At 51.6% G+C, this 12122-nt stretch overlaps 1 protein-coding gene across 3 annotated transcripts in view; it reads left to right on the forward strand.

The window, feature by feature from the left end:
* The first annotated feature begins 301 nt into the window (after nt 1–301).
* Adcyap1r1 (ADCYAP receptor type I) overlaps nt 302–12122 on the forward strand; it is a 42839-nt gene continuing 31018 nt past the window's right edge. For all 3 annotated transcript variants that reach the window (XM_052173781.1, XM_052173782.1, XM_052173783.1), the window contains exons 1-2: nt 302–377; nt 1471–1576. In XM_052173781.1, the coding sequence (XP_052029741.1) occupies nt 327–377; nt 1471–1576 (157 nt within the window). In that variant the 5' untranslated portion in view covers nt 302–326. The remainder of the gene's footprint in view (nt 378–1470; nt 1577–12122) is intronic.

The raw sequence follows: 12122 nt of genomic DNA on the forward strand, positions 1-12122 counted from the left end.
TTTCTGTGCGAAAGCAGAGAATGTGGAGATGTGGAGACAGCTGGTCTCTGCAGAGGAATAAACTGCTCTGGAGTGCTCCAAGTAGCCTGGTGGCTGAGCTGGCATGTACCCACATGCGGTGCCCTACTGTGGGCGCAGTGTAGATGGTGCTCAACTTGTCTCGGGGGATGGAAGAGTGAAGGGGTCCTGGCCCCAAGGGTAACCAGGACTGGAAGCCTGGACTGGGCACCTGCTGCAGGTGACATGGTGTGTTATTTTTCCTTCCCTTCAGCGCTGTGTGGCCAGTGGCGGGTGGCGGCGACTGACTCTCTGAGGCTGGGAGCACCATGGCCAGAGTCCTGCAGCTCTCCCTGACTGCTCTCCTTCTGCTGCCTGCGGTAAGGGCCCAGAGTCTTCTGCAACTGTACTGCGCCTCTACCTGGAGAACCAGTGACTTCTGGGTACTCTCAGCCAAGCCAGCCCAAGGCTGGCATTTTTACCAACAGCCCTCCCCCACCCCTGGACCCTCTCCACACACACCACAGAGTTGTTACAGAATTTTCAAATCTATTAAGACGGTGATATGTGCATTGACACCTAGAGTTGCATGGCATCTGGCTAGCTCAACCGTGCTCAGGGTCCCTGGTTAGGGCCACACGATGGTATTCTGGTCATCGTACCACAAGACCCCCTTCTGACTCCTAAACTCAGGATCCTGTCGTCTGGAGGTATCCCTCCTCCTCCTGATCTGTAACTCCTTGAGTGTCAGGACACGCACATCTCGCTCTCCGTGAGCAGGTGGGATTGGATCTGTCTTGGAACATGGCCCTTGACAGCTCGGATTCCTTGTTAAGACAATCACTTCCGGCCTAGGGTTTGATGGACATGAACTTGGGCATCTATCATGAGAGCAGCGTGAGGCTGTGAAGTCCCTGGACCTGCTATGGGACCTGGGCTGAGCTTAGTACCTGGCTTTCCTCCTCTGAAATAGAGTGGAGAGGAGACCACTGAATCCTACCCTTACCCCTTTGTCTGCTTCCCATAGTTCACAGATTACCACCCCTAACCTCCCCATAAAGTGCAGCAGGAGCCAGAACATCAGATTCAAATCCTGTTACACCGCCTACCAAGTCACGTGACTTGACACAAGTTAAATAACATCTAGACTTGGTTACATGTTTGCAACAGTAAATGAAGTAAACAAAAATAGCTCCTCCTTCCCAGTGTTTGAGCTTCTAGCATGGATGTGCATACATGCCCAACAGATAGAGGGCAGCACATGCAATTGTTAATGTCACTACAGCATGGAGACTGAGGCCTGTGGGATTCACACATTGATTTGGGGTCTGGGGATAGACCTTAAGGCATCTGCAACACAGCAGATTAATTTTTCACCCTCCTGCCACGTTTATCCCTCACACCCTTTGAGTTGAAGCAGAGGGGCTTACAGGGCTCTGTGCCCTCTCATCTTCTGTTCCCCGTATCCTACAGGCTATTGCTATGCACTCTGACTGCATCTTCAAGAAGGAACAAGCCATGTGCCTGGAGAGGATCCAGAGGGCCAACGACCTGATGGGCCTAAACGAGTCTTCGCCGGGTGAGTGAGGAAGCAGGCAGTCTCGGTGTCCTCAGCCTACGCGGGCCAGCCTTGCAAGGATGGTGGAAGGGTGTGAAACTCTGTAGAAAGCGCGCTGAGACCACAGTGTCCCATATCTGCAATTCTCAGTGACATTAGGTGGCTCTCCTTGTGCCAGTCTGAGCTGGGATGTTCTGGGTGACTTAAAGTGGCCTTAAAGGGGTGGACTTAAAGGGGTGACTGATTTCTCCTGGGTCTGGTCTGGATAGCAGCTGTCTGCGAGCTTGCCCATGGGCCACCTGGGACCAGCGGCAGCAGGAATACAGCTGTTGTGGTAGCTGGGCTCTAGACTATCTGGCCAGCTGGAGGAAAGGCTGTGGGGTTATTTCCTACTTGCTGGGTCTAACAGAAGCCAGGGAAAGCAGCAGTCAACCCCAGGGTTTTCCCTAATGTGAGGCTCGTATGGGGAGCTACTGTACCAGATGTTGGATGTGTGGTCATATACACCTTTAGTCTGTTCCCTCAAATGATTCCAAGGATTCACAAAGTGCCTTCTAACAAGTTCATGCCCCTGAGAGATAGGCACAGCTCCCGGTAAGATCCAGGGGTCTTCTTCCAACATCCCCTGAGGATCGGGATGGAGGGTAGGGAGTGGGGGTGAGAGGGGAGGTTGGGTGGGCATCTTGGAGAGGCCATGCTTTTCTCCTGCTCTGGCCTGCAGAACAGGCTGAATCTACCTTGTGGCGGGGCTCCACTACAGCCTTAGTGGTACACCTTTCCCTCTGGACTCACGTTCTGATAACCATCTGCTTGAAGACTTCATTCATCTGTAGCCCAGTTAAATAGAACTCCTGCTGGACCGGATTCAGGCCAGCAGCTTCTTCGCAAAGACTGACCAGGAGAAGGCGCTCCCAACATAGCACTCCTGCTTTGCTACCAGACCAGAACTTTAGCCCATATCAACCAGGGAGACTGAGGAACGGGGGCAGATGGGTACGCAGTGGGAGGAAACCCAAAAACTGTGCGAAGACTCTATGATCTAAGTGTTTTTTGTTTGTGTGGGTGGGAAAGTAGGTCCTGAAGGCAATAGCTCTCCAGTGTCTGTCTACCTTGTGGGGAGACGCCATGCAGCCTGCCTCCTGACCTGGAGTCACTGGTCCCAAATAGTGGCTGACAGAGGGGGAGGGGAGAGAGAGGAGGGCTTGCTGTGTGAGGCTGTGTACAGTTTAATTACACTCCTCAGTTGAACACTGGTCCAAAGGAGCTGACAAGACAGGCTTGCTCGTAGGGTGCTCTTGTCTGAAGGCTAAAGCTAAAGAGGACAGATATGAGCATAGCCCTAATAGAAGGATAGGCAGGTGGGGTGGGAGGGGCTCCCCTGGTGGCTTCAGAGACGAAGAGGTGAGGACCAGGAGGAGCAGGTAGGGTTGGAGTAGCCTGGAACACCCAGAGGACCTTTTAGGAGACCATCCACAAACCACAGCTCAGATTAAACCAGAATCTTGGCTTGACATAGTTACCTGACACTCAACAGCTCCCAGGAGGTTCTGGTGAGAAGCTAGAGCTATGGAAACCAATCCAAGGGAGGGGTGGGCATCGGCCTTCAGGTGAGCAGGGAGCAAGGGAGAACATGGAGGGCTCGGGGCATTTGTAATCACTCCTGCTTCATAGAGGAAGGAATGGGTGCAAAGAGAGCCTGCACCTTGCTTAAGGATGCATGCAGTTCATTGCGAGGGGAGCCTGAATTCAGGCAGTTGATAGCCTCAGTCACTGGAACGCACCGCCCTAGGACAGCACACTCTGAGCCCAGGCATGACTTCCACGTCACCTTTGTAGACATGTGATGCCTTAATTTTCTTGGGTATAATGGAGGGAGGGGAGTGATACCTAGCAGCTGTAGTCTACAGGAAGATGCAGGGGCTTGAGAACTTCAGGGTCCCTACCTCTGTGAGGCTCCCTCATCGTGCGGAAAGCTCCAGGCTTCCCACCTTCTTGCTAGGTCAGAGGTAGATGCCATTTGGAACTGCCTGGAAAGGCTTTCTGAAGGAGAAGGGAGAGTTGAGAACCAGCTCTGGCTTCAGAGAGCTGAGGAGAGGAGGGGAGGTGAGAGATGGAGCCTAGGTGGGAATAGCCTATCGAGTACAGGCGGGAACTGTGAGCTAGCACTTACAGAGCAGGCCCTAACCGAGCAGACCTGTGTCCTCAGTGTTCATGCGTGTACACAGCTTGTCGGCCTAAGTGAGCAGTGGAGTTTCCTTCCACCTGAGCTCAAGAGTCCCTTTCTTGATTCCTTGCCCATCATCTCGAAGCCCACGGCAGGGTGGTAGAGCCTGTGTGTACTTTGGGATAGGTCCAGAGGTATGAGCTCCCCCCAGTCTGCTCCAGTGCTGCAACTGGAGAGTGACGTCTTTCTGCTAACAGATTTCTTCCTTGCCGGACACAGAAGCAGGGGAGAGGTTTGCGGAGGAGGAGAAGGTCTTAGGTCTGTGTCCAAGAGGGGCCTGCACTGGTCAGAGCAGAGCCCCTTCAAGGCAAGGGGTGCTTTGCATAAGTGCTTCAGTCGGGGGAGGTCCTACTGAGGAAGGGCAAGGGCAGAGGAATGGAGCCCCTGGGGGAAGGCCGCGCTGAGTGTAGCACCTATCAAGTCCGTGTCTGGAAGTCCCGTGGTATGATCTGCAAAAACTGGCATCTGGACAGGCAGATGCTGGCCACCCTCCTGGGTTCAGGGTTTAGGACAGCTAAACCCTGTTGTCAGCCCCTGAGGGAGGGCCTTTGTGTCTTCTGAGCCTCATAGGAGCCTCATGCCTGCCTCTAGGGGTGTCCTCACCTGAGTCTTTGATTAAACAATCTGTGTCCCTAAAGCAGGGACCGTCTCACTCTACTGTGCCATGCCATTGAAGTCCCTAGGAACACTTTAAGGTGTCAATCACCACATGCAGCCAAGGTCAGCAGCATCTGGATTCAGACTCCAAGGAGGTATGTCCTCAGAGCCTGCCTTTGGCTGATTGTAAAGTGTAGACAAGTTGAATCGCCCTAGAGAAGCACCCCTAATCCTGGGCCCATGTGATGTCAGGTGGGAGAGGAAAGGCCATGGAGCAGGTGAATTGGGCTAAGATCTCATTACATTTGGAAGTGGCACAGGATTAAGAACTGTGCTGTGTTGTTAGCCTTGGTTGGGGAGAGTAGGGAATCAATCAACTGTCCTCTCCTCCTGCCTCTCCAACTGTGTTGTCCTTGAGCACAGACACCACCAGAAAGTAGCGATAACTCTGAGACACATTTGAAAATGAAGAAGAAAGCCTGCCGGTTTGCTTCAGGGCCCGGGGCTGTGAACTCAGCATAGCTTTCACACATATGTTCACACACCCACTCACTGGCTTCTCAGTGTCAGGGCCAGCTGAGGATGCTGTGCCTGGACAGGCTCTGAAATCACCACACAGGGCAGGGATACAGACCTTGGTGGTCTGGTGCAGTCAAGAGACTGCAAACAGGAGACATGAGTATGTGTAACATGGGGCAATGCTTGACACTGTGAGATAATGATAAAAGTACAGTTCAATAGACTTGTGTACCAAGAGTGGAGTCAGTTATTTTGTACCATATGGAAATGTGCTTTTTCACATGACTGGCAATGAGGTGGTATTCCCACCCGCATCCCCACAAACACATGCCTGACTTCAACATGGTGATGGCTGGCTGGTGGCAGGGATTTCTCAGCTCTAGAATAGATTAGGAGACAGCTATGGCATATCTAGCAAGTTGGGTCTGTTGAAGTGAAAGTTTGGTTTGTTGGAAGAGGGGCCATGCATGGTACTGTGTGGTGGTACCCATACTCTCTCATCTTCCTGTCTTCAGGGTTGGAAACGCCACCCCACCCACCATGTTGGGCATGTGTTGGATGGGTTTCTTGGGAGGAGGAATGGAGGTATATTTCACTATTTTCATTTCTCATTCTAAATCTCTGGACCCGAGCCATCTCTGAGCCTGGCTCTGCCACATGACATGTGAAGCGTCTAGAGCCAGAGGTGCTGTCCCTGGCAAGTCACATGGAGAGTCTCAGCCAGCTCTGGGTGGGTGCCCAGAACTCCTGACTGGGGAGTTCCCTTTCTGCCGCACTGCCAGTAGGAGAAGGAGTTGCAGTTGGTCGATGCACAGCAGGCCATGCAAGCCCATTCTTTGATCCCTCCATCTGGATTAGGGCTTGTGTCTCGATTGTAGCCAGCAGCACCTCCTCTTTGGCAGGGCCTTGGGCCGTGAGCATGGGAACCTTCCTGTGTCCAGGAAGAGCTGCTGGGCTAGTCTTCAGTCCATGCCACATGCTGAAATCCATGAGCAAGGTCTGAAGTACTGTGGCAGGTCAGGAGAGAGGCCTTCTGTTGCTGTTCTAGACTTGTCCTAGATAGAGTTGAGATGCCTTGACCAGCTCCCCACCCCCATTGGCCTTCTAGCTGCTCCAACACTGGCCAGGCCCAACCACGAGAGACCCTTGCTCTGAGAAACTTACCCTGAGTTCATAGGGTTCATAGGAACCTGACTGAGGGATATTTTCAGACTCATACTTTCCAGAGCTGGTCCTGTCAGAACTCAAGCATGTATCAGACTCTCCGGAGGTTTGTTAAGCACAGACTTCTGCGTGGTCCCCATGTATCTCGTACCTAGGTCTGAGTGGGGCCTGAGCATCTGCAATCCGGGGAGGCTACCAGTTGTGTTTCTGGCTTCTAGTTTCTGGCTCTACTTCTTCTCTCGCATCATCAGAGGTGGAGGGGGAGAGGGAGGGTTGCTCATTCCATGAAACAAGAAACCTTGACTGTCAAGTGAATTTCAGGAAATTGAGTTGTTTTTCACTTTCAAACTGCGTGCTCAAATGAAGGCCTTTCTTTAAGAAAGCCTGAATATCTCTGGATGGGTCCTGAAAGGAAGGGAGGATTGTGGCTTTGTCTGTCACTCTGGTGTCTCTGGGCTCCTGAGTTTTGAACTCTGTGTGGAACTGGACAGAATCATCACCATGACAACCTCTGATTAGCTCTTCATTCTGTCCCCTTCAAAGACTAATGGCTCCTGCATTCTCTCTCAGCTCTACGCCTGAGTAGATGCTCCCCCCCTCCAGCCCCCTCTTCCCCACCCCCTGCTGTCACAGGAGTCACTGCTGCTTGGTGTGGACTGTCAGCCGGGACTGTGGGCACATACCTCGGTGTGTGCAGTAGCTCTCTGTGGCCCACGGTGCCCTCATTTCTCAGCGGGGTTTGTGTAGATTGAACTGGGAGAGTCAGGGCTGGGGCTGGGGCAGAACTGGGGTGTAGGAATGAGGGGTTTGGATGGGGAAGGCATCAAGTGAAGCTAGCTCTAAGGAAACAGGCCTGCCTTAGAGGAGGGTGGGGAGGTGGGACCTTGAGCTTCTGTCTCTAGGAGCTGCATCCTGGCTGCTGTGTCACCTGTGTCACCTTCATGTCCTGCTTCCCCTCTGCAGCCTTTTTTTTTTTTTTTTGCCAGCCTCAACTTCTTCTTTTTAAATATTCTTTATTTACATTTCAAGTGATTTCCCCTTTCCTGGATCCCCCCTCCCCGAAAGTCCCATAAGCCCTCTTCCCTCCCCCTGTTCCCCCATCCACCCCTTCCCACTTCCCTGTCCTGGTATTCCCCTACACTGCTGCACTGAGCCTTCCTTCTTCTTCAGCCCCAACATCTAAACCTCGGCCTTCTGGTGTGTTCTTGTGTGAACTCACTCTCTCACGGGATAATCATCTGCCCACCCTAGCCCCCTCACCCATTCTCGTCTGGTTTAATTTTGGCTCTTACTACCCTCTTAAATCTAGCATATGTGAGACTAAACATGATTTCAACCGGTCTAGATTCTCACCATTTGACTGCTAACTAGTCCTTTTATTGTGGTCTATCTATCCACCTACTCTTCTACTTACCATCCACCCATACATATTCATCTATCTATCTATACATTCTAACATCCATCCTTCCATCCATCCATCCATCCAACCATCCATCCTTCCATCCATCCAACCATCCTTCCTTCCATCCATCCATCCATCCAACCATCCTTCCATCCATCCATCCATCCTTCCTTCCTTCCTTCCTTCCTTCCTTCCTTCCTTCCTTCCTTCCTTCCTTCCATCCTTCCTTCCTTCCATCCATCCATCCATCCTTCCATCCATCCATCCATCCATCCATCCATCCATCCATCCATCCATCCATCCATCCTTCTTTCCATCCATCCATCCATCCATCCATCCATCCATCCATCCATCCATCCATCCTTCCATCCATCCATCCATCCATCTTCCCACCTGTTTGTATCTTTACCAGTCCATACAGGTACCCAAGTCAGAAGCCAGAATGACATCCATCAGTGGTACTTTCTTCCCGCCTTTGTATGTGATTCAGTGAAGCACAGGGTATGCTACACTTATAAGCCAACTTTCAAATCCAGAGTTACTTTATTTATTTATTTATTTATTTACTTATTTATTTACTTATTAGCTTATAAAAGTCATAGGTTGGTATATTTAGCTGTAGTGAGGAGCTGGAATTTTGCCTTGCCTGGACATTAAGAGACCCAGGTTCCCTACTGGAACACTGATTCCCTTTGTATGTGGTCCCAAGGATGCTATGGAGAAGGAAGAGATAGAAAGGAGGCCCTGAGGGTAGCGTCAGAGACTACTCCACCTCTTTGATCTCCTTTCCAAGGGGTGAGAGTTCAGGGTAGTAGTCACATGAATGACATGGGTGAGTACCAGCCATCTCTGACACACTCCAGCCATGTCCTGTACCGTGCCCCGCCCGCTGTTCCTGTCTCTAAACTGCCCTCCACAGTTCTGTCTTTGCTGCCATGACTCTGAATCAAGCCCTTTCATGCTCCCTGGGATGCGACCATCTCCTGGCATGGCCTTCTGCCTTACTCTTGCTTATCTCTCTGAACCACCAACCTGGATCACCTGGATACCATGTCGGTCTGTCTGTCTGGATCTCTGTCCTCTATGGCAGGGAGAGAATGGTCCTCTGCTGCTATCTAGAGGGAGATGTTAACTCTCAGCTCCCTAAACCTGAAAATATGTCTGTCACCTAATCTGACAGGGTCTTAGTGTGAGTTCTGGTGATAGGAAGAGTGTCTTGGGTTGCTTGGATGAATGTGGTCTGAAGTCATTAGAGTCGTTAGAAGGGAGAGAAGGTAGGAGAGCTGAGGAGGCTGAGGAGGCTGAGGAGGCCAGGCTGCTAACTTGGAAGCTGGAGGAAGGGGTCATAAGCCAAAGAGCACCAAACCCCAAGCCTCTGACAGTCTTGCTCATCTCCAGTTTTAACTAATTCAGACTTATTTTAGGCCCCTGACCTCCAGCATGTTATGACAGTAACTTGTGCTAACCAAAGACACTGAGTTATTTTATAATCGCCCCCTCCCCCTCATCCCCAGTAGGAGATGAGCCTACACCTCACTCAGCATAGCATTCCTAACCATGTAAGCTCCGTGAGGCCCAGACTGGCTGCTTTTACTTCACTCTGCCCTGCAGGACTCATATGTCTTCACCGAATCTCTTGAATTAATGAGAAAATGAGAAAGCAAAGTAGAAAGGAGAGAGAATAAAGGGGAGAGGAGAGGGAAGCTCAGGAACAAAGGCATTGTGAAGGCTTCTGTTGCCACTAAAACGAACTGCGCTGAGCTGTGGGAAACACATGTGTTCTGTGTGCGTGGTAGGAACATACGTTTCTGTCCTCAGCTAGAAGATCTCAAGGCCTGTCCTTCTGTCCTAAGTCCAACGGTGGTCAGTCACTGTGAGTGGGGTCTTTATAGGTTCTGGGGTCCTAGGGTTCTTCTTCTGGGCTTTCTTCTTATCCTGGCCTGTGAGAAGACAACACTGGGGGCAGAGTGAAGGATTGGGAGACTTTCCAGGCTTGTGACAGGTAGATCATTGGGAATCCCAGGCAAGGAACTTGGCAGATGTGACAGAAGGTAGTCCCAGCATCACTTGCCATTCCTAAGGCACCAGCAAGTCCTGTTAGCTCGCTGTTCCAGATTTCAGCCCTGGCAAATCCAAGTTGGGGTATCCACAGACACTCAGCCCTTGCTCTGACACTAACCTGTGACTCACAGCAGAGAAGACCACAACATAAATCTGTTGTCTCCTAGGCAGATTCAGAAGGGAGGCCCTGCCTTTCCTCCACCTTTGTCCTCTTGTAGCTTCGTGTGTATCTAACACAGGAAAGGCCCTCAACCTCTTATTAAGGACGTGCATTATTTACCCTGCCTCTACCCCTGATCCGCAGCTCTGGATCCTGGCTGCTGCCACTTCCTGCCCTCCTTCCCCCAACTCCCAGCCCTCACATTCATGCCCTCTCACCCCGGCATTGTCAGCTGGAATAGCAGCTGGTTGTGCCAGGGCCTAATGTTCCACATTACGGGAACATCTGCTGGCCAGGGCTTCTGCGGTGTGGCCAGCCATGATCACACTCCATGGGCAGTTCACAGTCAACACAGGCTATGGCAGCCAAGGATGTACTGTTGGGTCTCTTTCAAGGACATGATGTCACAGCCAACTGTGCTGTGCTGGCGAGACATCTTGGGTAGACAGGAATCATTGATAGCTGCTTGTTGAGACCGGTGGCTTTCCTCCTCTGGTCCTCTGAGTCCCTGTCCCCTGGGCCTCAGCATACAGAGCTTTAGCATTTTCCAAACTCTTAGAGGGGTGTCATTGTATGAGCAGGATGCCACAGGCCAGAGTCGCTAGTGTGAATGCCAAAGTGGAGAGACCTAGAAGCTGGGGATGTCTTCTGCTGCCCAAAGTTATGACTTGGACAGAGGAACCGTGTTGACATGAAGCCAGTCCCAGACCACTCCTCTGCATGCTCAGGTTTTCTCTAAGATTCTTAGTAGCTGGTCATTGAGCTCCTATTCTCCCCAGTGGGGTCACCCCTTTCCTAAGGTGTGATTCCCAGAAGCATCTAGCTGAAATCATGGAGTTAAGGTCAGTGACAATCCAACATGTATGGAGTGTACTGTCCATAGAACTGTCTATGTAGGAACTCTTAGTCCCCCTAACAGTGCTGGGAGGCAGTAAGTCACTTACTCACTTCCCTATGTGACACAGGTTCTCCTGCCTATAGACTCCCTATATATGCATCAGGCTACTTTTCTGAAGCTCTCTGCCCCTCTCTGACCTCCCGTGTTTCCACATCTGTCTCCAACCCCCTGTACCTTTGTTATACTCGATCCACTGTCATGTCCTCCCGTTGTTAACCTCCAAGTGTGGTGTCCTGAGGCTCCCTCCTCCCTGCTCTTCTTCTTCTACACATCCTTTCCTTGGGAGCCATGACTCAGGGACTGGAGAGATGGCTCATCCACTAAAGGCTAGGCTCACAACCAAAAGACATGCTGTCTCACCACTCAAATGCTCAAGGGGAAGTAAGCCTGGCAAGGCCAGGCAGGGATGGGGACAACGGGTGCCATACTTAGGAGCTGGGGTGTGAGGCACACAGATTTCCAAGGCTGATGATATGGAGTCATTAAGCTAGATGTGTATTTGGAAAGGATTTGCTCCTAACTGAGAGAGATCTAGGAAGAGGCTGTAGTTGTGATGCCAACGAAGGCTTCTAGGTCCCATTGATGTCTGAGGGGAACCAAGCAGGACTTGATGACACACATGGGGTAAATGGAGTAAGTGACTCTGGGAAATCTAGCTGGGCTGAAACAGTGTGGGTTTAGTGGGAGGGTCCAGGAGGATTCTAGGACTCTCGTGTTTGACTTGGCTTTGGTCCCTCAAAGTGGGAACAAGTGGCAAAGAACTGACCCTAGGGTTAACCCAGCGAATGGCTGGAGGTCAAAGACTAGAGATGTCTACATGTAATCCTGTTAAGTCCCTGAGCAGGGTGAGCTCATCTAAGGTGAGTGGGCAGGTAGTCCAAGACAGGATGACTTCCAGAATCTGGAGCCAGTCAGGTGGGCAGAGTCCAGCTTGGCTGGAGTTGAAATTGTTCTTCAGATTTGGCAGCAAAGAGGTTGTCATTGACCTTGATGAGTGTTGCTGCAGTGTAGAGGAAGGGCAGAGAGATGGCGGCCAGAGGACAACAAATATACAGAAAACAGACAGAGGGCTCCCAGGAGCCACCAGACCTAATCAGAACTAGTCAAGCCTCATACTTTCTTCTCCCTCGCTACTCACCCCAGGAAGGCTTGGTGATTCCTGAGTACCTCACTGTGAACCTGTCCCTTCCCTCTGTCAGCGGATCCCCACCACAAGGCGTTGACCTTGGCCTCCTCAAGGACTCTGCCTCCATCATCTCTCTGTTCCAAGTCCTAGCACAGTCACTTCCGAGCATCTCTCAGCTGGCCAAGCTGTGACCTCACTTCAGGTGCCAGCTTTGTGGGTGGCAGCTCCTTGCTCTAGGCCCATGCTGGGAGGGAGGTGGACAGTGGTGTACAGCCTCAAAGCTGGTCTGACCTCAGTACCCCTTCACAGAGAAGTGAGCCTCACTGAGGTGGCTGTGAGGCCAGATCCCCAGAATGGTGGCGAGGCTGGGAGAATGTAGGCATATATGGCAAGAAGAGGAGGCCGTCCACAGAGCC

This window comes from Apodemus sylvaticus, chromosome 2 (genome assembly GCF_947179515.1).
Source record: "Apodemus sylvaticus chromosome 2, mApoSyl1.1, whole genome shotgun sequence".
In the NCBI taxonomy this organism is placed as follows: domain Eukaryota; kingdom Metazoa; phylum Chordata; class Mammalia; order Rodentia; family Muridae; genus Apodemus; species Apodemus sylvaticus.